The 27,669-nt window shown below is 50.2% G+C and overlaps 1 protein-coding gene across 2 annotated transcripts; it reads left to right on the plus strand.

Annotated features, from left to right (window-relative positions):
* The first annotated feature begins 644 nt into the window (after positions 1–644).
* BAG3 (BCL2 associated athanogene 3) lies at positions 645–27,266 on the plus strand. Of its 2 annotated transcripts, none has more exons than XM_025396970.1 (4): positions 645–1,178; positions 18,797–19,123; positions 21,837–22,238; positions 25,917–27,266. In XM_025396970.1, the coding sequence occupies exons 1-4, from the start codon at positions 999–1,001 to the stop codon at positions 26,733–26,735; spliced, it is 1,728 nt and encodes a 575-aa protein (XP_025252755.1). In that variant the 5' UTR covers positions 645–998; the 3' UTR covers positions 26,736–27,266. The 2 variants fall into 2 exon arrangements, with proteins under 2 accessions (XP_025252755.1, XP_025252756.1); XM_025396971.1 differs by having other exon boundaries at positions 25,920–26,955.
* The last annotated feature ends 403 nt before the right edge of the window (positions 27,267–27,669 follow it).

Below are 27,669 nucleotides of genomic sequence, written 5' to 3' on the forward strand. Positions count from 1 at the left end.
TTTACTTCCCAAATGAGGGTCAAGATGTAAGACAGCAAGAACCAACTTCTACCATAAAAAAGATCCGAATCCAAGAAAATGTGATTTTTCTTTAAAGCTGTTCACTGCAACGAAAGTTTCTTTTTAGTCTAGGAGACTAAAAGCCATCAGCTGACACAATCTCTTTTTTTCTTGAAGTTTCCAAAGGAAGGCAGGTGAGTTTGCACTAACTTCCATTTTCTCCCTGGCTTCCTTCTGGTGTCAGATGAGCGTCCCCGCGCTCCTCCGGGACAGCCCTCATGGTCCCCGGCTATCATATATGGGGGGTTGGGGGGTGGGGGTGGGGTGGGGGTGGGCGAGATGGCTTTGTACAGGAAAGAGGGGCGGCAGGCACGGGGAGCACGGGCTCCAGCCCCAGGAACACTCAGTCGGCGCAAAGGAGAGGGAGAGAGCGAGTGCGAAAGCCGAAACCCTCCCGGGGCCACGGGGTAAGCCCCCAGTACAGCTCCTCCGGAGCCCCACCCGCAGGCGGACCCCGAAGACGCGCCCGCGCCCGCCCCCGGCGACTCCGGCCCGGGCACGCGCACGAGACGGCGGGGGGAGGGGCGGGAGAAGGTGGGGGAGGGGCGAGCGGGCCGAGGCCCCGCCCCGGCCCCTCAGCCCCGCCCCGGCCCCTCAGCCCCGCCCGTCGCGATTATAGCCGATGACTCAGGGCGGAGCTCCGCGTCCAACCCCGGGCCGCGGCCAACTTCTCTGGACTGGACCAGAAGTTTCTAGCCGGCCAGTTGCTACCTCCCTTTATCGCCTCCTTCCCCTCTGGCACCGAGGAGGCTATTTCCAGACACTTCCACCCCTCTCTGGCCACGTCACCCCCGCCTTTAATTCATAAAGGTGCCCGGCGCCGGCTTCCCGGACACGTCGGCGGCGGAGAGGGGCCCACGGCGGCGGCCCGGCCAGAGACTCGGCGCCCGGAGCCCGCGCCCCACACCCGCGCCCCGGCGGGCAGACCCCGACCCAGCATGAGCGCCGCCACCCACTCGCCCATGATGCAGGTGGCGTCCGGCAACGGTGACCGCGACCCCCTGCCCCCCGGCTGGGAGATCAAGATCGACCCGCAGACCGGCTGGCCCTTTTTCGTGGACCACAACAGCCGCACCACGACGTGGAACGACCCGCGCGTGCCCTCTGAGGGCCCCAAGGTGAGCTGGGCCCGCGGCCCGCCCTGGTCGGCGGCGCCACCTCGACGGCAGGCGGCGGGGAGTGGGTTGGGCCGGGGGGACGCCAGGCGGCGGGGCCCGGTGGTCGGCGAAGGCCCCTTGCAGGCGGACACCGGCTCCGCGCCCCGCCACACACTCCCGGTGCTCCCGGACGAGTCCCGGCTCCGGACCCGCCCTTTACAGGAGTCGGGGCGAAAGGAGGCCCCGGGATCCGGTCGCCCGGGAAGCGACCCCGCAGTGGGTCCGGTGCCGTCCACGGCTCGACTCGGGGCGGAGGGCCGCGTGTCCGGCGCTGGCCTCGCGCTCCCGGGCTCGGAGGGAGCGGCCGGCCTGGTCAGCTCCGGAGGCTCCGGCCCGCCGCGGCCCCTGCTGCCGGCTCGGCCTCCGGTCCCGGGACCCGCGGCGCACCCCGCTGACCGCGGACTCGAGGAGGACACTCGCAAGCTCGGATGGTGGTTTTTGGGGGGAATTTTACCGCTCAAGTTCTCCAACTTGGTTGAGGGGTATCTTGTTTGCTGTCCCATCTTAGGCACCCAATGACTCAGGAGGCTGGTGTCAAAACATTCATATATATGTGCGCGCGCGCGCGTGTGTGTGTGTGTGTGTGTATTTTAAATTAAAATTGTATTATTGTTTGAAAGTGCTTTCAATACGAATGTATCCTAGTATGACTTGTAAAATGTAAACGAGGGTGCACTTCTCCCCAGCAGTTTCTAAACTAGAGATCTGAGACTTACAGTTGGCCATTGCCTTACCACATTGCCTCACACTGGAGAGAAAGAGAATGATACGTGTATATTTATAATGGCATTCGCTTCCTGCCTTGTTATGGTATTAAAATACTTAGAATTTGTTACCAGTACACAAATAACTGAGTAATGATACTCTTGGGAATACAGCAGAAGTATGTCTCATTTACATATATGCAACGATATTCCTAATCCCCAAGAGCATGAAATTTGAAAACGTAAATTTGGAATGAGTCTGTTAATTTTCAAAAATCATAGTTATACTATTCGTTCAATTTTATATAAATTTGAGCTTTCAAAATAAAAAGTTTTTAAAAATAAATATGTTATACTTAAAGCGTAATTGTTACTGCCGTCTGGGCAAGATAAAAGCAGCAAAGAGCTGGTAAATTATTTTGAAGATTTAAAAACTCACCAAATTAAAAATACTTTGTAACCCATTATTTTAGAAGAAAGACCTGTATTATTTCCCTTCATTTTAATGCACTTTTTGTTTTAACAATATTGATAAAACTCCGGTGCCCAACAGTGAGACACTGTACAGGCAGCAGTTTACATTTACGAGAGATTAGTTGTATATTTATTCTTGAAAATTAATACAAGAGGCTGTAATTAGCTGGGGTGGGCACAGTTGCATATACCTTTTTGTGTGTCTGTTCAGCCCATTTTTGGGTGAAACTGACACTCATTTCAAACCACCTTTCTTAGGAGTCTGCGTGGATGTACCTGATCTTTAGTGTGGTTTGCAACTGTTATTTTGAGGCCTTCTTCCTGTGGACATAGGGACAGTGGTATCTGCTGGCAGCCTTTGTTGTGAGTGAAGATCAAGTTTGAACATAGACATTCCCAGCACTTTGTTCTCAGCATGAAACTTACCCAGCAAGTTGAGATATTCCTGTACCCACCTGGTGCATGGGTTAGGCTGTAGTTTCATAAACCTTATTAAAAGAAGAAAAGCAGGTTTAGCTGCCATTATTCTTCTCAATAAATAAAAAGTAAGAACTATTACATCAGAAGTCTGATGCTGGAAAGGTTTCTTTGAAAATTTCATAGTCAAAATTTTTAAGTTGAAAGGTCCTTGAAGATCTCTTAGTTAGTTAGAAGATCTCTTATTTTCTGAAAAACCCAGAGAATTCAGGTGTGACTTTGAAGGTCATCCAGCTAGTACCAATTACAGGGAGAGAACTAATGTCAGGAAAGTCCTAGTAAGAGGTAGTGTGTCTGTTAGAAGTTGGAAGTGAATGTTTTGTGAAACTGAAGCATGCAGGCTAGAATACCTGATTATCTTTGTGCCCTCCTGGCCACCAAGTTATTGGGTCACTGACCTCTGTGCTGTGGTTGCTTGGATTTTGATGATGGGACGTGATCAACTCAAGAAAAGAGTTCTCTTTACGAAGTGAATGACTTGAGACTTGTCAGCATGGCACCAAAACTTAAGGAGAAAACTCACATTCAGCCCATTAGCTGTTTGTGCTTCATTGCTTTCAACCCTGTTCTTAGACGCACACAATATCTGGTTGCACTTGTGTGAATTACACCTTGCTGGAGACTAAATGTAGTGGAGAATCCTAGAATATCATTTTGTATTTGGAATGGGCTTCTCAATGCATCATGAGAAAAGGGCCCTTGCATAAAACAAAGGGTGGCTTTGGAGGAGCTGAGCTGAGGCCCGTGTGAGCATCATCATTTTCAAGAGGAAATGCTGTCAATCAGTAAAAAGCTGTTCATTGAGCATGAGGAGCTCCAGAGACGACATCTCCTTTGGGGGAGGACTCAGCTTCACGATGTTTAAAATTTAACCATGTTAGTAAGAAAATGGAAAGAAAAGACTAGACCTTTGTATTTAGTCTTCTACTGCCGTCTTGCAATTGATCCTCTGCCTTCTCCTGAAGTGGTTAGGACAACTCCCTGTTTTCACAGAGGGGCAGAGCGAAAGCAAGTGTCTTCTGTCATTGCTGAAGCAGGATGGCTGCCAGCAAAGATGCTGTGCTTCATCCAGTCCCATTCTAAGCAGCTGGGCCTCCCCACCTGCAGTCTCCCTGGAGTTTGATTTTCTGCACACTTGGGCTTCCCACTAATTTGGCAAGTTCATACCAGTACAGGCCCCTTTTTGGCAGAGGTTGGCATTCAGTGCTGGTGCAGCCACTCCTCCAGGCTCCTCCCTGAATAAACACAACAGAGGCTGGATATTCTGGAGAGCTGTTCCCGCCAGGCCTCCTTGGGATGAGAGGGATTTTCTCCCTCATGGAGCGGGGCCGCTCTAGCTCTGTGGATCTTGTGGGTTACCAGCCTGGCAGTCTCCAGGGACTGTTAAGAACACAGATTGAGGCTGTGTCTCATCACCTCCCTGCCCCCAACCCCATGTTCAAATCTGAATTGCTCAGTGTAGGACCCAGAAAACTATTCAGTCCAAAAAACTTTTTTGGTGGTTCTGGTTCTGCTGCACTGGCAGTGGGAGCCACGGATGGCCAGTGATCCCATTTTGGGGAGGACGAGCTGCGGCTTAGTGCCTCCTGAATAACCTGCAGAGCATTTTCCCGAGCCTCCATTTTCCTTCCTGGGGAAACTCCCTGGGTACCCGGGCTTCTGGAGGTGTGAATATGGGGGTGACATGGGAAGAGAGCAGAGACAGCACGGTGCAAAGTCTGGCAGGGTGGCAGGCAGTGCGAGAGTGGGGAGGTGGTCCAGAGACCCTCCCAGACCCCAGGAAGAAGCAAGCCAGAGCCTTTTCTTTCTGTCTTGCCCACCTGGCAGAATCTCACCATAATCATTTAACAGATTATACTCAGGCACTGTGAGAGGGAGGTAGAAATATCCTTTCAGATAACACTGGAAATGTTTCAAGTTATGATTGAAATAGAGAGACCCATTATTCTGCTTAAAGTTCAGCAGAGCCTCCTGAATTTTCTTAAAGATGAGATCGTTTTACTCTTTCCAGATCGATTGCAAGCTGTTATGCCTCTTAGCAGAGGCAGAGCACAATCAGGAAGTGAGTGGCCATTCTCTCCTTCGTATTTCCAGCAAGTTGCAGTTATGTCTGAGCAAGTTCCTGTGCAACTGCATGGAAGTGATTTGTTGGGGGGCGAATGAAGAGCATGGCCAGTGCCTTGGAGCCCAGCTCCTCCAGGACTTTCATTTTCCCCTCTAAAGAACAGCCTGTGTTGTTCACATGAGAACCAGCTGCACCTCCGAGAACATCATTTATCCCGTTTTGTAGGGTAGATTTGCCCTTTATGAGGGTGGAGCCTGCACACAGTACCTGCGGCAGCTTTGACGTTAGCCAGGGCTGGGAAGGCTTAACTGTTGGATGCTATCAGGGCTGCTTGTGAGTCAGAAAGCTTCATACCACCCATGAGGCTTGCTTAGTCCTGTCCTCGTTTCTGGAATGACACACAGTCATCTTATATAAACCACTCTACATGTTTATTACTTTATATTGACATTTAAAAATGATGTTCTGATGTTTATCATCCAAAGTAGAAAACCATTCATCATCCAGACCTACTCTTTCTCCTTTAAGTTTTGCTGTTTTAATATTGCTCTTAAATGTTTAAGAGAGCTTACATAAGAAAGTGAAGACAAAGGCCTTGCTTATTAGGATCTTTGAGATCCTCTGGCACTGACGAACACGAGTGAGCCCCGTGTCACACTTGACGGTGTTCTTCTCCAGCCCCTCCCGGGCTCCCTTTTGTTGTGAATCAGGTACACACCCCTGATCTGCTTCTGCCTCAGAGCATAGACTCAGCTGGCCTCCTTGGTTTTTTTTTTTGTTTTTTGTTTTTGTTTTTTCTGAGACAGAGTCACACTCTGTCTCCCAGGCTGGAGTACAGTGGTGCAATCTTGGCTCATTGCAACCTCCTCTTCCTGGGTTCAAGTGATTCTCCTGCCTCAGCCTCCCAAGTAGCTGGGATTAGAGGTGAGCGCCACCATGCCCATCAGCTGGCCTTCTGAGGCAGGCTTCAGAGCCCCTCGTTTTGCAGGTGCAGGATTCATCTGTATGCATCATGTGGCACATGTGATACCATATGAGATATCTGGTGTTACTAAGTTGTCACGTATTTTGATGAATATATCTTTGGGACCTTGGCTGCTTTTTAGGAAGCCAGGCAGCTTACAAAAGCTTAGGAAGAACTTGGGGAGAGAGGAATGAATGTAGTATTTTTCTGTCTGTCAACACACTTATATATATGTGCCAGATATGAGTGGATGCTTTGGGTAGCCTTATCTCTAAATCCTCACCAGCTCTCTGAAGGAGAAACTATGAAGTGTCTTACTTATGGAACAGCAGACTTAGAGAGGCAGTGTGCCTGGCCTGTGATAAAAAGAAAGACTTCTGTGGCTTTACCCCCAACCTGGGTTCCTGAAGGGGTGACAGACAGACTTGCCTTTAGCGGGCCTGGCTGCTTTATACTCCCTAGGCACAGCTTGAGATGATAAACAGCCTTGAGTCCATCTTTGTACAGTTAATCAGGAATGTTGGCCTGTTTCTTGAACCTGGGTCTGGATTTAGGAGATGGGCCCGACTAACTTTACTCACTCCTTCACCCCATCTGAAATTCACTGGTGCCCACAGTGTGCGAGTCACAGTGTTAAATGCCATATAGAGGACAAGTCTGCCCACTTTGAGGCCGTTCTCCACAAAACATGTCCTGCCTCTCCCTGGTCCGAAGCAGGCTGGCTCTCCTCTGGACCCCATATTATTTTAATTTGAGTGTTTTTTCCTAAGCTCTGCACTTTCCTGCTTTGCCTTGGGGTCACACCCCGTTAAGAGTTCTGGGGCAGAGTCTGTGTGTTTCATCTCTGCCTCTTGATGCCTGGCAGGGTCCACAGGCTCAGAAAAGATCGCAAGAGTGATTGCGGAGAAGGGTAGAACACGGGCCTGCCCAGAGCGCGAAGGCAGTTACAGAAGAGCTGCTCGGAAAGGGTGCAGGTGTGTCCTGGGAAGCCTCCTATTGGTTCCTAAGAACTGCAGAGTTGTCCTGGGCTCCTAAAGGTCCCCAGAGGCCTGCTCCTTTTCGTCACTTTGTGAGTGGCCTTCTCTGCACAGAGGACTTCAGTATTGATTCCCTAAGTTCATCCTTACAGGTCTGGAGAAGATCTTTTTTGTTTCTCCCAATGACACAGCATCTTCCAGCAGGGCTGGAGAGGCTGGTAGCTGGCAGCAGCCAGACCCCGCTTCCATAGCTGCGCAGAGCGCAGCCCCTGGCACTGTGAAAGGAGTCTCTTAAAATTTTTTTTCCTGTGGCTGGCAGTAAGATCAGACACAGCATACGTGAAGCTTCTTATTCACTGTCAATTCAGAAAAGCCTAGAATCGCAGAGTGCCGGCTCTGTGCGTCAGGAGCCTGTAAACAGCTCAGCCATCCAAGAGCTCCCAGCACAGGGCTATGCCCCAGTGAACTGGGGAGACTTTCTACGGAAAATTCCTTAGCATTCAGTTGGAGAACAAACGTTTCCTGTTTTAAAGTATCTTCGTCAGTGTTTATTAAAGTAGAATTATATATTTTTTTCAGTTATTTAAAAAAATTCTTCCTTGACATTGAATGAATGAATAAATGAATGGATCGTTTAAAAATCCACACAGTGGGAGAATGGGAAGGCGCCTCCATGTGCAGAAGGAAAGCCATCCGCTTCGCTGGCCCACCCTTTCAGGGTCAGTTCAGACCCCCAGCATCCCAGCGGGGTTTGCACTCCTTCCTGGGTTGGACGGGGTCTTCCCCGGTTCTGACAGCGCTCCATGCCGGGCGTCCCTGCCGTCTTGGGGCTGTGGTGACTCAGAATTAAGCTGAGTGCTCTCACTCTCGTGTGCCCTGCCTGGCTGGCCCGATGACTCAGCATGGAGTGCTGGCTCCCTGACCCAGAGTACACTTGAACTGAATGTTCCAGGGCTGAGCCTCAGCCCAGTGTGGCTGGGCGAAATGCAAGCCTTTCTCTCCTGCTGCATTTTACCCCGGGAAGGTGAAGCTTTGGAGACGTTAGTGACGCATGGATATTGTCACAGTGTACAGCTGTGACAGGAGTAGCAGAAAGGTTAGCATCTACCTGGCCTTACCATCAGACAAACCTGAGTTCTAGAGATCTTAGGCAAAGCATTACCCTCCCTGAGCGTCAGTCTCCCCTTCTGTGAAGTGGGCATAGCAATGCTCCTGTCAGCAGGGTTGGGAGAATCAAGGAAGATGGTGCATGGGAGGTGAACTCCCCAAAACCTGAACTGATGCATGCGTGGAACCCCCGGAAACATTTGCAGCCTGCTCTGTGGAGTGGAAGTGTGTTTGTGGATAGACGTGTGACCTCTCCACACAGCAGACTGACCTGGCTGTCTGTGGGCCTTTCAGCTCTCAGGCCAGGGGTCTTGTTTCTTAGAAGCAAGGCTTCTTCTTACCCCTTTGTACGGAGTGCAGCTGACTCACCCCACTAGTGTCCAGCTGGCCCTCGGAGCCCTCCCTGGGGCTTCCCGTGCCCCTTGTGAGTGGAGGATGTAGAGGAACAGTAACAGATGAAGCTGTGGGGCCTTCCGGAGCCTTGACCCGGCTGCCAGCCCCCGCCCCGTGTGTCTGTAGATGCATTTCCCCATCCTCTGCCCGAGACAGGCTGGGGCCTTGTTTCCTGCACAGTGCTGTGTAGAGCGCTGGCTTTACTCTGCCCCAGCTCCTCAAGGGGAGGGTCTCCCTCAGCCGTGTCTGTGCAGCCCCAAAGTACCAGGCAGGAGCTAGGAGTGCAGCCTGTGAGGGGAGACATCAGCCCACCTTACTGAGGGGCCGATTACCTGCACAGCTGGTCTAGACCCAGCTCTCAGGTATAAATGTCACTGCAGACGGAAGGAAGGAGGAGTTTTCCAAGTGCCACCACCCTCTTCTGGTGGGTGTGGCTGCTATGGGCCAAATGCTTGAGAAGCCACTGCAGGTGGGAGCAGAGCCCCCCCTGGGACTCAAGAGTCTCACTGTCCATCAGAGTGGGTCCCCTTGCCTGCACGGCGGCTGATGAACTGAGGATGTTTTTCTTTTGGAAATTGTATTTTGTACAGAATACACATCTGCTGATGTCCTGTACTCTGAGACCTAACAGACACTTGTAGGTCTTGTCTGGAGGATGGACTTGCCAGGTGGCTGACCACTACATTTAGCATGGAAATGTAGCAGATGAGAGAGGCCCTCTCCTTGGCTCTGTCTAAATTCAGGGTTTGCTTCCTGAGATGGAAATTTCAGGTACTTTCCGTCTATGATTTGTGACTTTGGATTGATTAAAGCAGGTGGCTCTGCTCTTTTTCTTTTCTTTTTTTTTCCCTAAAGAAGAGGTAGGTAGTTTCTCACATGCCCTGAAGCTAACTTTTGTGTGACCTTGGGCCGCATTCCAGTTCCTACCTCCGCCACATGGAACCCGTGAGACAGGCTGCAGGGCTGGGGCTGCCGGGAGCCTGGATGCTGACTTGAGTGCCCCCAGCAGGGGAAATACCAGCAGCTGTGGATGGTGCCTGGCCTGGGGATGACTGACGTGTGCCCTGGTGAGGGGCCATCGAGGATGTTGAGGAGATGCCAGCAGATGTTCTGCTCCCAGGCAGACCCTTCTGTGCCCCAACCTGGCCTGGCTTTTCTCTCTAGGCCTCAGGGAGGTGTGTCAAGGAGCCACAGTCAGTGCACCTGGGTGCCCTGCTCAGCCAGGAGTTTGTCTGCAGAGCAGGCCTCTTCCCCAGACCAGCAGCCCGGCCTGTTGGAGAGGCGGGTAGTTTAGGGCTCGGGTCCCTAGAGTTGTCTTTGGCTGTTTGCTTCCAGGTTGTGAAACTTTAGGTATAGTCTTCAACAGAGAAAGTGACATCCTTGCTAATTAGTCCTCTTAAGACTCTCAGATAAAGGGGCTTCTAATTCTGGCCATCTTACTACCAACTTGGTGAGACGGACTGAAAAATTAGGCTTTGTTGAACTGGGTGTGGTGGCTCACACCTGTAATCCGAGCACTTTGGGAGGCCCAGGCAGGCAGATCACTTGAGCGCAGGAGTTCAGAGCAGCCTGGGCCCCATAGCGAGACCTTGTCTCTAAAATAAATAAATAAATATATTTTTTAAAAAAGAATTAGGCTTTTTAAACAGTAAGCCCAACCAGCTAGTGCTGAAGAAAAGCTGAGTCCATCAATAACTATTTGTGGAATAAAGAAACACAATTGTGGCTGGGCACGGTGGCTCACACCTGTAATCCCAGCACTTTGGGAGGCTGAGGCAGGAAGATCACTTGAGATCAGGAGTTCGAGACCATCCTGGCCAACATGGTGAAACCCCATCTCTACTAAAAATACAAAATTAGCTGGGCGTGGTGGCCCATGCCTGTAATCTCAGCTACTCAGGAGGCTGAGGCAGGAGAATCGTTTGAACCTGGGAGGCAGAGGTTGTGGTGAGCCGAGATCATGCCATTGCACTCTAGTCTGGGCAACAAGAGCGAATCCTCGTCTCAAAAACAAAAATTAGCTGGGCATGGTGGCATATGCCTGTAATCCCAGCTACTGGGGAGGCTGAGGCACGAGAATTGCTTGAACTCGGGAGGCGGAGGCTGCAGTGAGCTGAGATCGTGCCATTGCACTCCAGCCTGGGCGGCAGAGCGAGACTCAGTCTCAAAAAAAAAAAAAAAGAAAGAAAGAAAGAAAAAGAAACCCAATTGTTTAGGGCACAGAGCAGCTCAGAGTTTACAAAGACTTGTACCTTATTTCACTTAACTCTTGCAAAAACCCCTGGGAAATGTGGGGATCTTTACAGCTGGGGAAGCAGTCTTAGTAGCAAGGAGTCCTGTCCATGGTCACACAGCTGGTAAGCGTCAAGGAGGAACTGGAACCCAGGGTGGCAACTTGAAGACCCAGGCTCATGCTGGTTCATTCCTGTTTATTTGGACACAGCTGCAAAGAGAAGCAATGTTGGTTTCATCTTCTAAAAAAAATTGTTCCCATTGAAATCACGTAGGAACAGTCATCTGTTTATCCCAGGATAAAATGTATATATATTTTAGTAACAGGCGTATTAGATAAAGCCTCCAGTAGCCTGTGACTTGTGATCATTTATAGGGTATGTGGTTGGCACAGACCTCTTGTCTTACCAGGAGTCTCTGGACAAAGCCTAACTCCTCAGGTGTGCTGTAAGTGGAATGTGGACTTAGTTTATTATTCAGAATTTTCCCCAAGTCTGTTATGTGCCCAAAACAGTGCTGGGGGAGTGGGAGAGACCCTATATTACAATCCAGTGGGGACTGAAGGGATTTTGATTTTGGCTGTAGGGATGTGAATGGCTGTTTATTGTTTATTTCAGTATCAAATGGGCAGTAATACTTAATTCATTCATGCATCCCATCATAGCAAGCAGAGAACTTTGGTAGGGTGCTAAAGCTCGACTCCGGTTGCACTTTGTTTTTTGTTTTGGTCGTTGTTTGTTTTAGTTCAGAGCCTCACTCTCTTGCCCAGGCTGGAGTGCAATGGCGTGATCTGTGGAATAAGCACGATCTCAGCTCACTGCAACCTCTGCCTTGTGGGTTCAAGCGATTCTCCTGCCTCATCCTCCCAAGTACCTGGGATTACAGGCACCCACCACCCTGTCTGGCTACTTTTTTTTTTTTTTTTTTTTTTTTAATTTTAGTAGAGACAGGGTTTCACCATGTCGACCAAACTGGTCTCGAACTCCTGACCTCAAAACTGGTCTCGAACTCCTGACCTCAGGTGATTCGCCCACCTCGGCCTCCCAAAGTCCTGGGATTACAGGCGTGAGCTACCACACCCAGCTCCAGTTACACTTTGGAAGAAAGTGTTTTGTTTGTTTCCTGCCTGACTGAGGCGAGCCAGGCCACTTAATTTTGATCCAGGCCTTACCCATATGGGGAGTTCCAGGATTCCTGTGTTCTTCCATCTTTTTTTCTTTGTTTTAGAAGTTTTGAAGTGTTCACCTGACCCACGTGAAGGCTCTTCTGGCCTGAAAACCCAGTTAATACAGTCTGTGTCCTACTTAATACTCCAGACCTGCCAAGTCAGAAGTGCTACAAGACAGCCCTAAGAGTTGCCTTTGTTACTGTTTCTCCTAATTCAGACCAGAGTGATGGAAGCTGTGGTTTGTAGATGTGGAACCCACTTTTTAAAGAGCACTGTACTATGGAGCCAAGATTGGGGCTCACAGAAGGTGCCCATTTTCAGGGTTCAGTGGCCACTCAGTGTACAGGGAGTCAGTTGTGGGTGGGTCACGGTGGATTCTCCTCCACGGCTCTTTTGTGAACCTGCGTGTGCCCGGCGTGTGCCTGGCTAGGCAGACACCTCGCAGGTGCCCAGGGGCTGTCGTTCCCACCCCGCTTTTAGGGCACAGGGTTGGGTGTTAGCCACCTCCTTCTTTTGTTTTTTGTTTTTTCGTTTTTGGTTTTTTTGAGACAGAGTCTCACTCTGTTGCCCAGGCTGGAGTGCAGTGGTGCAATCTTGGCTCATTGCAACCTCTCACCCCCAGGTTCAAAAGATTCTCGCGCATCAGCCTCCTGAGCAGCTGGGATTACAGGCATGCGCCACCATGGCCAGCTAATTTTTGTATTTTTACTAGAGATGGGGTTTTTGCCATTTTGGACAGGCTGATCTCAAACTCCTGGACTGGATCTGACCTCAGGTGAAGTCACCTCGGCCTCCCAAAGTCCTGGGATTACAGACGTGAACCACCGTACCTGGGCAGGCCCTCCTCTTCATCTGGGACATGAAACTTTGGGGTGCTCTGAGTTCCTGCAATTCTGACATGATTTGAGTGTAGTTAGGAGTAGTCGTTTTTAGATTTCTGTGACATTAACTTTTCCTTGTTTGGGGGCTTTGTATAGCTGTTGAGAGCTTGAAGGGACTTTGGAAATCAGGCCACACAGAGTATCAGAGCTGAAAGGAACTTTCGATCATTGTTTTTCTCAGTGCAGACCTTCAGGCTTCCTCACACACCTATGGAATCAGACCTACTTGGATTGGCTTAGAGTCTGTAATTTTTGCGTTTCCTGGGTGCTTCGATACCCCAAGTGCTGGAGAGCCACTGCTATCTAGAACATTTTTGGGCCTCCCCTTCATTTTGCAGCTGAGAAAACTAAGGTTCACAGAGGGCATGTGAGCCGCTTCCGTAACACATGTATTTAGGGGCAGAGCCAGCATTAGGACCAAGTGCAGCCTCTTCCCAGGTCTCCTGCTGTTCCTCGGCGCCCATGTTGCTTCTAAAAACCAGTAGTGCAGTTTAGACCTGCTCTTAAGCAAAGGAGCCCAACAGCTCACCAAGGCTCAGAACCCGACCTCAGGCTTTCTCTAATCATAATATCTTGTATATAATAGGGCACATTTTGGCTCATCTGGGGTCATTTTTTCCTGCTCTCTATCTTGGCCATGTCGTGGAGTTGTTTGGTACCCTGAGACTTGCCTCAGATTTTTAATGCAATGCACAAACAAGGGGGCAGAATTAACCAATTCATTTTATAAATTAATATAGTGAGATAAGCAGTGAGAGTCAGGACTGAGCCCCTGGGCTCTTCTTTCCTAATTGGATTTTGTATAATATGTATTCCTGATGTCTTTAGCCAGAGATAAGGATAATGAGCTCTGAGCTGCAGGCGGGCCCTGACGAGGTGGCCGTGAGGATCAGCAGTCATCTGCTTGGTCACTGTGGTTGCGTCCCAGTCCCTGTCCCGTGATCACACAGAGCTGTCCCCCCAACTCTGAGGAGGCAGATTCCGAGCTGCCGCTTGCATCATGAAGGGGCACGTAGTGAGCCTTATGTGAGAGATGCTGGTATAACCAAGAGCCATTATCTGGATGTGCTTGAAGTTGACAACACTTAGTAGATTGAAGAGACATGTTTTAGTGAGATTCTAGGAGAATTGTAAATATTACACATTTTTTTCTTTTGATTCTTCTATTTACAAAATATCTCTCTTTGCTAGATTGTGTTGAAAACACTGTAGAAAAGAGAAAGGTCAATTTAACTCTTGCAGTTCTAGGTGGTGTTTGTTGTTTTTCGTGTTTTTTTGTTTGTTTGTTTGTTTGTTTTTGGTAGAGTTTCGCTCCTATAGCCCAGGCTAGAGTGCAGTGGCATGATCTCAGCTCACTGCAACCTCCGCCTCCCGGGTTCAAGCGATTCTCCTGCCTCAGTCTCCCGAGTAACTGGGATTACAGGCACCCGCCACCCCACCCAGCTAATTTTTTTTTTTGGAGATGGAGGCTCCCTCTGTCGCCCAGGCTGGAGTGCAGTGGCGCGATTTCGGCTCACTGCAAGCTCCGCCTCCTGGGTTCATGCCATTCTCCTGCCTCAGCCTAGACTACAGGCGCCTGCCACCACGCCCAGCTAATTTTTTTTTTGTATTTTTAGTAAAGACGGAGTTTCACCGTGTTAGCCAGGATGGTCTCAATCTCCTGACCTCGTGATCCACCCGCCTCGACCTCCCAAAGTGCTGGGATTACAGGCGTGAGCCACCGCGCCTAGCCTAACTTTTGTATTTTTTTGTTTTTAGTGAAGACAGGGTTTCACCATGTTGGCCAGGCTGATCTCGAACTCCTGACCTCAGGTGATCCCCCCCGCCTCAGCCTCCCAAAGTGCTGAGATGACAGGTGTGAGCCACCATGCCTGGCCCAGGCAGTGTTTTTTACTTAGTAAAAACGGAAGCATTTGCTGTTGTGACCCTAATGATGGTAGATGGGAGCATTAGAATGTGGCACAGACCTCATTACGGGTGGGAGTTTCATTTTTGGTTGAAATTATTCATTCACGTAAAAGTGTTTAATTGCCTATTTTGTGAAATTCATATGTTTTTTATTTAAAGCAATGGTTGGGTTTTTTGTTTTGTTTTGTTTTGTTTTTTTGGACAAAACCCCACCAGAGTGGAAGGGAGCCTGGAATGTCTTTTAGATGCAGTGCTCACAAGGAGACACATTTTTTTTTATTAAATGGCATAAATGGGTCATTAATTCACCTGGACCCAGGAGTACAGACCTCAGGACTGTTGGAGAAGCAGCCAGGCTGCCCTTGCCTGTCCTGACCTTCTCTGCTTTCCAGCTGTGCCGGCAGGCTTGGCCTGTTCAGTGGACCTCATATGCAGTGGAGGTCCCCTTCCCCCCATGTGCCCCTCATCTTTCTGGATGCCCTTTCCCCTCAAGGCCCTCTGCCCTGCTTTGCGCTCACCTCCTCACTCTCCTCCCTGACGTCCCTCCTCACTTCCCAGCATGTCCTGGCTTCTTTCCAGTCCCTCTGTCTTGCTGAGGCATCTCCTGCGATGGTTGGAACACTCAGAAGGGTGAACCTCAGCCCCCACTTCCAGCCTGGCCCCTGGGCCTCCAGCCTGATCTCCCTCAGCTTAGCACTGACCCCCAAGCCTGCCCCTTGCCACTGCTTCCCACCGCTCTTCTGACACCACTGCGCCTGCCTGCAGTGACCACGTTCCTTCCCCGTGGACTAAGCCATGTCTCTGGAAAGGTTGAATATTGGCTTCCAGCAAGCAGTCTCTGCTGTCGGCGTCTTGTGTGTAGACAGAGTTGTTTTTCCTTCCTCCTCTCTCTCCTGTCTTCTTCCCCTTCTCTTTCAATGGAGGTGCCAGATGTGCTCAGCAAGATGCACGAGGTGCTCAGCTCGTGGCTGACTGGCTCAGGGCCTTCTGGATCCAGGGGCTTCCCCCAGGAGGAGCTGCATCTCCTCAAGGGAGTCTTGGGTCTGGAAGACCCTGGAAGGGTCTGGCTACAAGGGGTTGGGATCAGCAGCTCTCCCAGTTAAAACCAGAGAGTGTGGGTGGGATGTGGCAGAGTAGGCAGTGTGGGGGTTTGATGGAGTTTTACATAGCTATACACGCATTTACCACCACCCAGAAAAAGAGAATATTCCCATCACCTCGGAAAGCTCTTTCGAGACCCTTCCCAGCCATTACCATCTCCTCCAGAGGTGACCACCATTCTGGTTTCTAGCACATTGATTCACTTTGTACTTCACTTTTACTTTTTCTTTTTTTTTTTCTTTTTGAGACAAAGTCTTGCTCTGTTGCCCAGGCTGGAGTGCAGTGGCACGATCTCAACTCACTGCAACCTCTGCCTCCGGGGTTCAAGCGATTCTCCTGCCTCAGCCTCCTGAATAGCGGGGACTACAGGTGCCCACCACCATGCCCAGCTAATCTTTGTATTTTTAGTAGAGATGGGGTTTCACCACGTTGGTTAGGCTGGTCTCAAACTCCTGACCTCAGGTGATCTGCCTGCCTTGGCCTCCCAAGGTGCTGGAATTACAGGCTTGAGCCACCGCGCCTGGCCTTATCCTTCACTTTTGATTCCTTTGACACTTTGGAGTCTGAAGAGCATAATTTTATGCCTATTTAGGGAGAAACTCACATTTATTGCCAGTCTTCCGGGCATTCCTCTTGATGTGCCCTTATAAAACCTCACAACATTTCCCAGGCAGGTGTTGGCTAGCTCCGTTTTCTAGAAAAGGAAGTGAAGGCTTACAGAGGTAAGAGAATTACCCAAGCTCATAGAACTGTTAGGAATAGAGGTACGAATCACACTTAGACCCCACCTAGGGCAGCGTCTACCCTGGAAGGGCCCATGCCTTTCCCCAGCCCTCAGGGCCTCCGTGCTTTCCAAGTCATTCTGCTGCTTATTTGTTTCCTGCCTCCTTAGCCCATCTTCTAAGCGCCTGTTGGCAGGGAGTGCGCCGTGCTGGTTTGATAACCCCATAGGACTACTCAGCAGGTGGCAGGATGTTCGCCCAGGAGCAGGAGGCGGATGAGGGTTTGCTCACTGCTGGGCCCTGCTGTGTGGAGTGTGCAGATGGTTGAGGCTTTTGTGCATGGCTGGGAAGAAACAATGAGCCCCTGGGCAGCCAGCAGAAATGACAGTGCAGGACCAATGCAGGCCCCGATTTCGGCTGGGAGGAGGACCTCAGTGAGTGGACACAATGCCCACAGGCATGTTATGACTCAACGCTGAGTAGCAGAGGGTTTCTTCAGCGCCTCTTACTGGCTCCCTGTCAGGGCCGTCTCGCGGCAGGAATTCAGCTCTGAATGTGAGGCCTGGACCTGCTCCTGCTCTTGGGTGACCTGAGAGTTAAGCAGGCTAATGTAATGCCGCCGCCCTGAGCACGTGGCTGTTCTAATCTGAGAATGCCTGTCTGCCCATGTCCCCAAGGACACAGTGACACCCATGCCTTTCCTGTGTGCTGGAGGCCCTCCAAGGGCAGGGTCTCAGTAGGAGGGAGGCAGTTGATGGGCCTGAAAGGGCTAAACCAGGGTCGGGTCAGCCACCTGGTGCCCACGCCTGCACACAAATAGAAACATCACAGAATTTATGGTCTGTTCACTCAAAGTGCAGAGCAGCCCTCAGTATCTGTCCTTAACTTTTGATTGATTTTGTAGCAGTAGAGATTGTCCCCTAAAAGCTCATAGATTCTTAGCCTTTGGCATTTGTTTGCTGTGCAGAGAGCTGCCGCTGTCAGGAAAGATCACTCCCCTTCTTAAGAGTTGCCCTGCACAGATATATGCAAGTGACACATGTCAGTAGCTCCCCTCCTGGGAAAGGACCCTCAGCGCTCGGGGACTGTTAGGACTTCTGTTGCGCAGCCCCAGCTTGCTGAGAGATGGCACTGCCCAGTGAGTGACTGGCCAGCCTTGTTGTCTGAAATAAGATCTTTCCTGCGGTACATCTGGAACTTGGCCTTCTCAAGGGTCTGAAAATAGCCAGGCCACTGAAGGGAGAACTTCAAGAGAGGGCATAAGAGAAGGACTCCAACTGCCCCTTGCCCAAGCAGGCTCTGTTGTGTTGAAGAAAAAGTTCTTCAGTGATACTTGTTAAAGCACAGTCATGAAGATTTATTCAGGGCCATCAAGATAGGCACAGGGACCACGGCAGTGGGGTCTCGCAATTGTGGGGAGAGACTGGGTGCAACTTCACGTACAGCACGGGCGCGTGGGAACTGATAGTCAGGGAGCAGTGTGGGGGTCAGTGGATGGAACATTAGAAGAGGAAGCATCAGGGCTAAGGGCGTTTCTGGCTATGCTGACCAAACAGGATTCTTGCTGAAGACAGGCCAGAGTGATTAGACAGCACCTGGGGATGATGGAGGCTGAGGAAGCTGATCAGATAGTGAGGCTGGGGAGGGGGCTTCTGGCTAAACTGTCTTAGCAGTGTCTTTTGCTAAAACTTGACTTTACAAGGAAGTGCACAGATGGGCCTAGGAGAAGCTTCAGAAGCCTAAGGTTTGGCCAAGCAGAGAATCTTTGTCAGTTGGCATCATCAGGCGGCACAGTTAACCCTGGGTGCTCCTCTCCCCCTGCGCTGCCTCTACGTCCCTGTCCTTCCCCGTCCTGCAGATTGTTCTAACAGTACACCTGAGGAGGCAGCCCTCACTCCCCAGCCCACTTCTCTGTAAAGATTCCCAAACTGTGTCCTGTGTTTGGGCCCAGCACAAGCTCTGTGTTGCTGGGAAACGCGAGGGCCTTTTTAGAAACAGAGATGCTTGCTGTAATGTAGAGGTTGGAGCTGGCCCCTGCTCCTGGAGCTTACCTTCTGATCCAGGTCTCTGAAAATGCAGGCGTGGGCGGCTCTCCTACACCCACTGCTGCCCTCGTTCACCCAGAAAAGAAACCTGTCTTACCAGTTTGGGGAATTGGAACCTTTCCTGTGCTTAACAGATACTTTTGGCTTTCTCCTGATGCCCCTAGTTCGTAAACTGTTGGCCAGACAGCAGGCTCTATAGGGGTAGAGGGTTTGGAGGGTGCAGGGGCTGGGAGCTGGCTGACGCTGTGAGGCCCAAGTCACTCAGGAAGATCACAGTGCCAAGTGCCACACTGTTTTCTCCGCCAGGAGGGTTCACTTCCCGGTTTCTAACGAGCCTGTGTTTCTCCACTTTTTATTTCAGGAGACTCCATCCTCTGCCAATGGCCCTTCCCGGGAGGGCTCTAGACTGCCACCTGCTAGGGAAGGCCACCCTGTGTATCCCCAGCTCCGACCAGGCTACATTCCCATTCCCGTGCTCCATGAAGGCGCTGAGAACCGGCAGGCGCACCCTTTCCATGCCTATCCCCAGCCTGGGATGCAGCGATTCCGAACTGAGGCGGCACCAGCGGCTCCTCAGAGGTCCCAGTCACCTCTGCGGGGTATGCCAGAAACCACTCAGCCAGATAAACAGTGTGGACAGGTGGCAGCAGTGGCGGCAGCCCAGCCCCCAGCCTCTCACGGACCTGAGGTAAGGAGAGGCCAGGCTCACGGGCCTGCTGGGGAGTGAGCTGCTGTGCTTCCCAGGCCGGGCCCAGTCCCCGAGGACACTGCCCTGGGCCAGGCACCTGTTCACATGCAGGGCATCTAGGCCTGGCCTGCAGCATCAGAGGTCACCCAGCAAAGACAGGGTGATAGCCCCATGTCATCCCCCAGCATCTCATAGGGCTTTTCTTCAGTGGGGCAGGGCAGGAATCACATGGCTTCTTTTTGTAGTTAAGGAACAGCTCGGAAGGGCACACTACAGCCTGCCTGCTCCACATGCACGCAGGTGGAGGGAGCAGAGCTGGGACCGGAAGCCTGGCCTGCCTTCTGGCTCCTAATTTCCGTGCTCCTCATTCACACTGGGCTTTCTATTCAGAAACACAGAGATAACTGTGTACTGTTTTGTTCAGTTCAATGCTTATGGATCAATCTTAACCACTGGTGGAGCTATATTGATAGGAAAATGAGACCCCATGCCTGTCCTCACTGTGCACCACAGTTTAAAAAGAAATAAGGAGTCAGCAAGGCAACTGCTTTAAGACGGCATTTTAATCCTGAAGCCAAACATCTCAGGGATATGTCAATGGATTCTGTGCATTAATAGCTAAAAAATATTTAACCTGGTTCTTAGCTGAGATTTGAGGCATTCCTAGTAGGATTCCTGAGCAGTAAGCCCTCTCATTTTCCTGTCTGTAGATCATCCCCTTGTGTGTGTCGGCGTTGTTCCTAGGCACAAACTCCCATGTCCTATCTGCACCCAGAGTCACACTTGCCTCTCAGCTCCCTCTGAATCTGTTCAGCTTCACACCTGCTTGAGAGTGAAAAGTTACAGTTAATGTGGAATAGCAGAGGCTTTTTTCTTTTCTTAAAGAGCTAGTACCTGGCTGAGGCAGGTGGATTACTTGAGGCCAGGAATTTGAGACTAGCCTGGCCAACATGGTGAAACCTCGTCTCTACAAAATATGCAAAAATTAGCCAGGTGGGGTAGCACATTCCTGTAATCCCAGCTACTCAGGAGGTTGAGGCAGAGAATTGCTTGAACCCAGGAGGCAGAGGTTGCAGATCGCACCACTGCACTCCAGCCTAGGTGATACAGCGAGACTGTCTCAGAAAAACAAAAACAACAACAACAAAAAAAGAAGTAATACCTATATTTATAATGGTTTTGCTGCAAGAAATCAAAGTGACACGTAAATCTGAGACATCTTCGCAAGTTTAAGCTAACAAGGCACTTAGAAAGGGAAATGCTCTCAATTTCGAGGTGAATAGAAGGTGGCCCAGCAGGGAAAGGGACTTGAGCTGCCTTGGGCCACACGGGGATGCTTGCAGCTCCCAGTTGCTCAGCTGAGTTCTCTGTAGATTGGCAGAGAAAGGGTAATGGGGACAACGCATCCCCTGTATGAGCGCTTCCTGTGTGCTGGCCTGGGGCTGAGGCACATGCCCAGGTGACTGACGTCATCTTCAGAGCAGCCTGGTGAGGGAGGGGGTGCTCTTCCTATATTTTGTTTTTTTGTTTGTTTGTTTTTGTTTTGAGACAGAGTCTCGCTCTGTTGCCCAGGCTGGAGTGCAGTGGCACGATCTCGACTCACTGCAAATTCCGTCTCCCGGGTTCAGCCATTCTCCTGCCTCAGCCTCCCAAGTAGCTGGGACGACAGACGTGCACCACCACCCCCGGCTCATTTTTTGTATTTTTAGTAGAGATGGGGTTTCACCGTGTTAGCCAGGATGGTCTTTATCTCCTGACGTTGTGATTCACCCACCTCGGCCTCCCAAAGTGCTGGGATTATAGGCGTGAGCCACTGCACCCGGCCCACTCTTCCTATATTTTGAATGAAGCTTAGAAAATGATTGAATTACTAGGAATTTGAACATAGGCCCCTTGACTCCAAAGCCTTCAGTCTTTGTTTTGTGTGTGTGTGTTTTTTTTTGAAATGGAATCTCTCTGTCGCCCAGACTGGAGTGCAGTGGTGCGATCTCAGCTCACTGCAACCTCTGCCTCCTGGGTTCAAGCAATTCTCCTGCGTCAGCCTCCTGAGTAGCTGGGACTACAGGCGCCCACCACCACGCCCGGCTAATTTTTGTATTTTTAGTAGAGATGGGGTTTCACCATGTTGACCAGGCTGGTCTTGAACCCCTGATCTCAGGTTGTCTGCTCACCTAGGCCTCCGAAAGTGCTGGGATTACAGGCGTGAGCCACCGCGCCCAGCCCCAAAGCTCCCAGTCTTTTTTTTTTTTTTTCTTTTTTTTTTGAGACGGAGTCTCGCTCTGTAGCCCAGGCTGGAGTGCAGTGGCCAGATCTCAGCTCACTGCAAGCTCCGCCTTCCGGGCTTACGCCATTCTCCTGCCTCAGCCTCTGGAGTAGCTGGGACTACAGGTGCCTGCCACCTCGCCCGGCTAGGTTTTTTTTTGTATTTTTTAGTAGAGACGGGGTTTTACCGTGTTATCCAGGATGGTCTCGATCTCCTGACCTCGTGATCCACCAGTCTTGGCCTCCCAAAGTGCTGGGATTACAGGCTTGAGCCACCGCGCCCGGCCAAAGCTCCCAGTCTTAACCCCACATTTTGAAAATTGAAAATTACAGATAGGAGGTCTTACGATATGGATGGCCCTGAGGAGGTGCACAGCAGAAGGCATGGTCAGGATGCCACGGCAGGGGGTTCATTCGTGGGGTCATGCCCTCTACCCTGTGTCTCTTGCAGCGGTCCCAGTCTCCAGCTGCCTCCGACTGCTCATCCTCATCCTCCTCGGCTAGCCTGCCTTCCTCCGGCAGGAGCAGCCTGGGCAGTCACCAGCTCCCACGGGGGTACATCTCCATTCCGGTGATACACGAGCAGAACGTTACCCGGCCAGCAGCCCAGCCCTCCTTCCACCAAGCCCAGAAGACGCACTACCCAGCGCAGCAGGGGGAGTACCAGACCCACCAGCCTGTATACCACAAGATCCAGGGGGATGACTGGGAGCCCCGGCCCCTGCGGGCGGCTTCCCCATTCAGGTCACCTGTCCAGAGTGCATCGAGCCGGGAGGGCTCACCAGCCAGGAGCAGCACGCCACTCCACTCCCCCTCGCCCATCCGTGTGCACACCGTGGTCGACAGGCCTCAGGTACGGGAAGTTAGTCGTCAGCAGACTGGTTATGGTGGTATGTCTCCAGGGCTGCAGGAACTCCGTGGGGTTCCCTGGGTTCCCCCTTTATCCCTGCCTATTTAACATGTGTGTACCTGGAGGGAAGTGAGATTTGAGAAACTGCTAGGTATTAACAGAAATTCAGGACAATTGCTCAGGCCCTCCGTACTCTGCAGCTTATGCTGGGCTGATCATTGTGCATTGCGGCTGACTTAGGGCAGAAGAAACAGCTTGGAAGAAGTTACATAGCTGGGACCAGGTTCCTTAGTGCCCACCACACCCTTTCAGGGCTCTTCACACCCCCATCCACACTGCAGCCACAGCCTCATCTTGGGCGTAGGCAGCGCGTCACCTTCCGCTCAGTTACCCACTCCACTCTGCAGGCCATTCTGCTCATTCCCACCCCTGTGCCTTTGCCCATGCTGAACCCGCTCCCTGAAATGCCTGCACAGTACAGGTTCTCTCCGTCCTCCGAGGGATGAGCCAGTTTTGTCTCCTCCATGAAGCCTACTCATCCTTCTCATCTCATGATGCCTCATATGAGTCCCTTAATGAGAGACTCCCAACTTGTATGAGTTCAACATGTGATTATTCTGGGTATTTCAGAAGTGTTCATTTTATCTCTTCAGCTTAGGGCTGAGCCTGACCACAGGGCCCATGTCTTAACGCCCCTCCTCCCTGTGTAATCAGGTACCATGTGGTCTGGCTGAGGCATCAGCCAGCTATGGCGGATTGGAAGCCGTGCTGGCCTGGGGAAGGTTGTAGGCAGGGGTCTGGTTATCTTCCAGTGGAGACACGAGGTGCAGGTTCCTGGAAGAGGATGTCATTTAGTGTGAGCAGCTTGCAGCCTAGCAGCAGAACAGTCAGCAGCCCTGGGCCCCCTGTGGCTGCAACTCCAGCAGCTGAATGCTACAGTTTTTAAAGAGGAAAACTCCTTGTGAACAAACATGGGTTATTCTTTTATTACAAATGGTCACACTGGCCAGGGCGCTGGAATAGAGCACCCTCCTCTTAAAATTTTTTTTTATTTGGAAATAATTTCAACCTGATAGAAGAGTTGTGTGAATCATACAGAGTCCCACATACACTTCATCCAGTTCACTGTTTGTCAACATGTCTGCATTCGTCTTGTCATTTCTTCTCTCTCTCGTATTAGTGATGTGTTTTAACTGTTTGAAAATTATTTGTAGATGTAATGTCCCTTTTCCCCTGAATAGCAAATAGTTTCCTAAGAGGAAGACATTCTCATTCATAACCGTGGCAGACTTACAAGATTCAGGAAATTTAACATTCTTACAACATTATTATCCAGTGCACAGCCCATTTTCTAATCTTTTTTATAGCAGTTTGTCCCCACTTCCAGGATGTCTTCCAGGATTGAAACAAGGATCATGAGCACTGCATTTAGACGCAACTTCTCTTTAGTCTTCCCTCAGTCTGAGACAGTTCCTCGGCCTTTCTTGACTTTCACAGCCTTGATGTTTTTGAAGAGCACAGGCCGTGGAACACCCTCTCTAAAGTGTTTCTAAAGTCACTTCTTACACAGCCGTCTTGTTGTCAGACCCTGGGAGGGGTATGTGGTTGGGTTGTGAGTGGTAAGGGCCAAAGCTGAGGATGTCTGGATTGGCGAAAGAGATTTGATGGAAAAGGAGGTTGCTGGGGTGTAGACAGCTACGTCTCACACCAGATCCATGCTCGGATTCAGCAATCCTAGGAGGGGCCCATTTGTAGAGAGAGGGATATTTTATCTAAATCATTCCCATGTATTTCTCATAATCAGTGAAACACTATCTCATCCTGTTTTTACCCCCATTAACCATGTTTGTGGTAACCTCCCTTTTAGAGCTGATGCAAAGTTCCCTTTCGGGAGGCTTTCCAGGATTTCACCTCACTGAACATTATAGTGGACTTGAGTGTTGTAAACTGGGAATAGTTTAGAAATAATATAGTCTAGTTATTTCCCAGTTGATGAAATTAGGGTGAGATTTTAAAAAAGGTTTTGGATATTCACTTACGTGAATAAGAGCCAAGATAAGGCCAAGCGCAGTGGCTCACACCTGTAATCCTAGCACTTTGGGAGGCCGAGGTGGGTGCATCACTTAAGCTCAGGAGTTCAAGACCAGCCTGGCCAACATGATGAAACCCCATCTCTACTAAAAATACAAAAAAAAAAAAAGCCGGGCATGGTGGCGGGCGCCTGTAATCCCAGCTACTTGGGAGGCTGGGGTGGGAGGATTCCTTGAACCCAGGAGGCAGAGGTTGCAGTGAACTGAGATCACACCACTGCACACTCCAGTCTGGGTGACAGAGCGAGGCTCTACCTCAAAAAAAAAACCAAAAACAGTCAATGTATTTTTGTTTTGAGCATAGCTCATTTAAAAATATATGGTTTACTAGGCATGGTGGCTCACACCTATAATCCTAGCACTTTGGGAGGCTAAGGTGGGCAGATTGCTTGAGCTCAGAAATTCAAGACCAGCCTAGGCAGCATGGCGAAACCCTGTCTCTACAAAAAATATACAAAAGTTAGCCAGGCATGATGGTATGTGCCTGTAGTTCCAACTAATCATGAAGCTAAGGTGAGAGGATCACCTGAGGCCAGAAGATTGAGGCTGCAGTGAGCTGTGATAACCCCACTGCACTCCAGCCTGGGCAACAGAGTGAGACCCCGTCCCCCCAAAAACTCTATATGTCTGTATGACTGTAGTTTACAGTCACAGGAAAATCTGTGCAGCCAGAGGCTAGCACAGAGGTGCTATGTCATTGCTGAATGTTAGGCTACAGCACAGCTATCCGGAAGCAAAATTGTTCTAGAGTTAACTATTTAGAGCATCTTGGCTAATTCTAAAAAAATATATTGGTCTGGGCAGAAACTACTAGGCTGTCATGGTTTTAAAAAAAGAAGATCATATCTTTCCTAAAACAGGAGACGAGAAGATCACATCGTGAGCAGACTGTCTGCACAGCGTAAGGAAGGAGGACCAGAGGCAGCGACTGCAAGGCTGCATCACCTGAGAGCTGGAGTCACTCAGGAGTCTGCTCTGAGTCAGCCTAGTTCAGCAGTCAGCATGAGTTTTTGCTATGTCCTTCCCTTCCCTCCCTCCCTCCCTCCCTTCTTTCCTTCTTTCCTCCCTCCTTCCCTCCCTCCTTCCCTCCTTCCTTCCTCCCTTCCTCCCTCCCTCCCTCTTTTGAGACAGGATCTCGCTCTGTCACTCAGGCTGGAGTGCAATGACATAATGATGGCTCATTACAGCCTTGGATTCCTGGGCTCAAGCGGTTCTTCCACCTCAGCCTTCTGAGTAGCTGGGACTACAGGTGCAAGCTCCCACACCTGGCTAATTTTTAAAGATTTTGTGTAGGGTTAGGTTTCTTTTCATTGTCGTAAGAATACCATCTACAGAGAAATTCAGTGAGAGGTAACAGACAAATAGCCCGGGGTGATCAATGGAAGCCTGACTAATGGTTTAGTTACATACATGATTAATACCATGTTTTTATTTTGTAACAGCCATTGATTGACTTTGAAAATCTTTTATACTATTAAACTTTTTTTAAAAGCCATTTTTCAGTTTTCTTTCTAATCTGTACTAGCTACAATTTCTGTGACTTTCAGTCAGTTATTAAAAATATCTTTTTGTGTCCTTTTTTCTTTTTCAGCAGCCGATGACCCATCGAGAATCTGCACCTGTTCCCCAGCCTGAAAACAAACCAGAAAGTAAGCCAGGCCCAGTTGGACCAGAACTCCCTCCTGGACACGTCCCAATTCAAGTGATCCGCAAAGAGGCGGATTCTAAACCTGTTTCCCAGAAGCCCCCACCTCCCTCTGAGAAGGTAGAGGTAAAAGTTCCCCCTGCTTCAGTTCCTTGTCCTTCTCCCAGTCCTGGCCCTTCTGCTGTCCCCTCTTCCCCCAAGAATGTGGCTGCAGAAGAGAGGGCAGCCCCCAGCACTGCCCCTGTAGAAGCTACACCTCCAAAACCAGGAGAAGCCGAGGCTCCCCCAAAACATCCAGGAGTGCTGAAAGTGGAAGCCATCCTGGAGAAGGTGCAGGGGCTGGAGCAGGCTGTAGACAACTTTGAAGGCAAGAAGACTGACAAAAAGTACCTGATGATCGAAGAGTATTTGACCAAAGAGCTGCTGGCCCTGGATTCAGTGGACCCCGAGGGACGAGCCGATGTGCGTCAGGCCAGGAGAGACGGTGTCAGGAAGGTTCAGACCATCTTGGAAAAACTTGAACAGAAAGCCATTGATGTCCCAGGTCAAGTCCAGGTCTATGAACTCCAGCCCAGCAACCTTGAGGCCGATCAGCCACTGCAGGCAATCATGGAGATGGGTGCCGTGGCAGCAGACAAGGGCAAGAAAAATGCTGGAAATGGGGAAGATCCCCACACAGAAACCCAGCAGCCAGAAGCCACAGCAGCAGCAACTTCAAACCCCAGCAGCACGACAGACACCCCTGGTAACCCAACAGCACCGTAGCTTCTGCCCCGTAAAAATCAGACTCAGAACCGATGTGTGCTTTAGGGAATTTTAAGTTGCATGCATTTCAGAGACTTTAAGTCAGTTGGTTTTTATTATTAGCTGCTTGGTATGCAGTAACTTGGGTGGAGGCAAAACACTAATAAAAGGGCTAAAAAGGAAAATGAAGCTTTTCTTCTATATTCTTACTCTGTACAAATAAAGAAGTTGCTTGTTGTTTCAGAAGTTGAACCCCGTTGCTTGTTACTCTGGAGCCCTGTCTCCTTGGGCACCCTCCACCTGTTCGCTGTGGTTGTGCGCTGTCTTCTGTAGCTCTGGACTGAAGGGGTCGATGGGGAGTCAATTACCCATCACATAAATATGAAACACATTTATCAGAAATGTTGCCATTTTAATGAGATGATTTTCTTCATCTCATATTTAAAATACCTAACTTTAGAGAGAGTAAAATGTGCCAGAAGCCATAGGAATATCTGTATGTTGGATGATTTTAATGCTACATTTTAAAAAAGAAAATAAAGTAATATAACTGAAAATGGGTTTTGTGGTTTCTAAACCTTTGAAAGCAGTAGCAACATGGAGATTGTCTGTCCCTGGTTTCAGTCAGAATAAATGACAGGTGCATTTAACAAGCCTGCTTTGGGTTTTGTGATGTCTCCAATAGCCTGGCTCATGAGAAAATTGTCTTGGTCACCTCTCAGTCTCAGATTGCAACAGGAACCTGGGAAGACTCAGGGCTGTGAACTCAGGTAATGGGAATATGCCTGCTGCATCCCTTCAGACCGACGCAGCCAACAGCCAAAGTGCCCCTTAAGTAGCATGTCTGCCCACCTGGCCTCAGGCCTCACCAAGAGGCTGAGACTATCCAAAAATGCCCAGAGGGCCTGGCGCAATGGCTCACACCTGTTATCCCAGCAATTTGGGAGGCGATGGC

This window comes from Theropithecus gelada, chromosome 9 (genome assembly GCF_003255815.1).
Source record: "Theropithecus gelada isolate Dixy chromosome 9, Tgel_1.0, whole genome shotgun sequence".
NCBI lineage: Eukaryota > Metazoa > Chordata > Mammalia > Primates > Cercopithecidae > Theropithecus > Theropithecus gelada.

Excerpts from the sequence above, each read along its gene's own strand:
- BAG3 (XM_025396970.1), top strand. The coding sequence starts at position 999 with ATGAGCGCCGCCACCCACTCGCCCATGATGCAGGTGGCGTCCGGCAAC. Across the intron at positions 1,179-18,796 it reads TGCCCTCTGAGGGCCCCAAG|GAGACTCCATCCTCTGCCAA; the intron begins GTGAGCTGGGCC and ends TTTTTATTTCAG. Across the intron at positions 22,239-25,916 it reads CCGTGGTCGACAGGCCTCAG|CAGCCGATGACCCATCGAGA; the intron begins GTACGGGAAGTT and ends TTTCTTTTTCAG.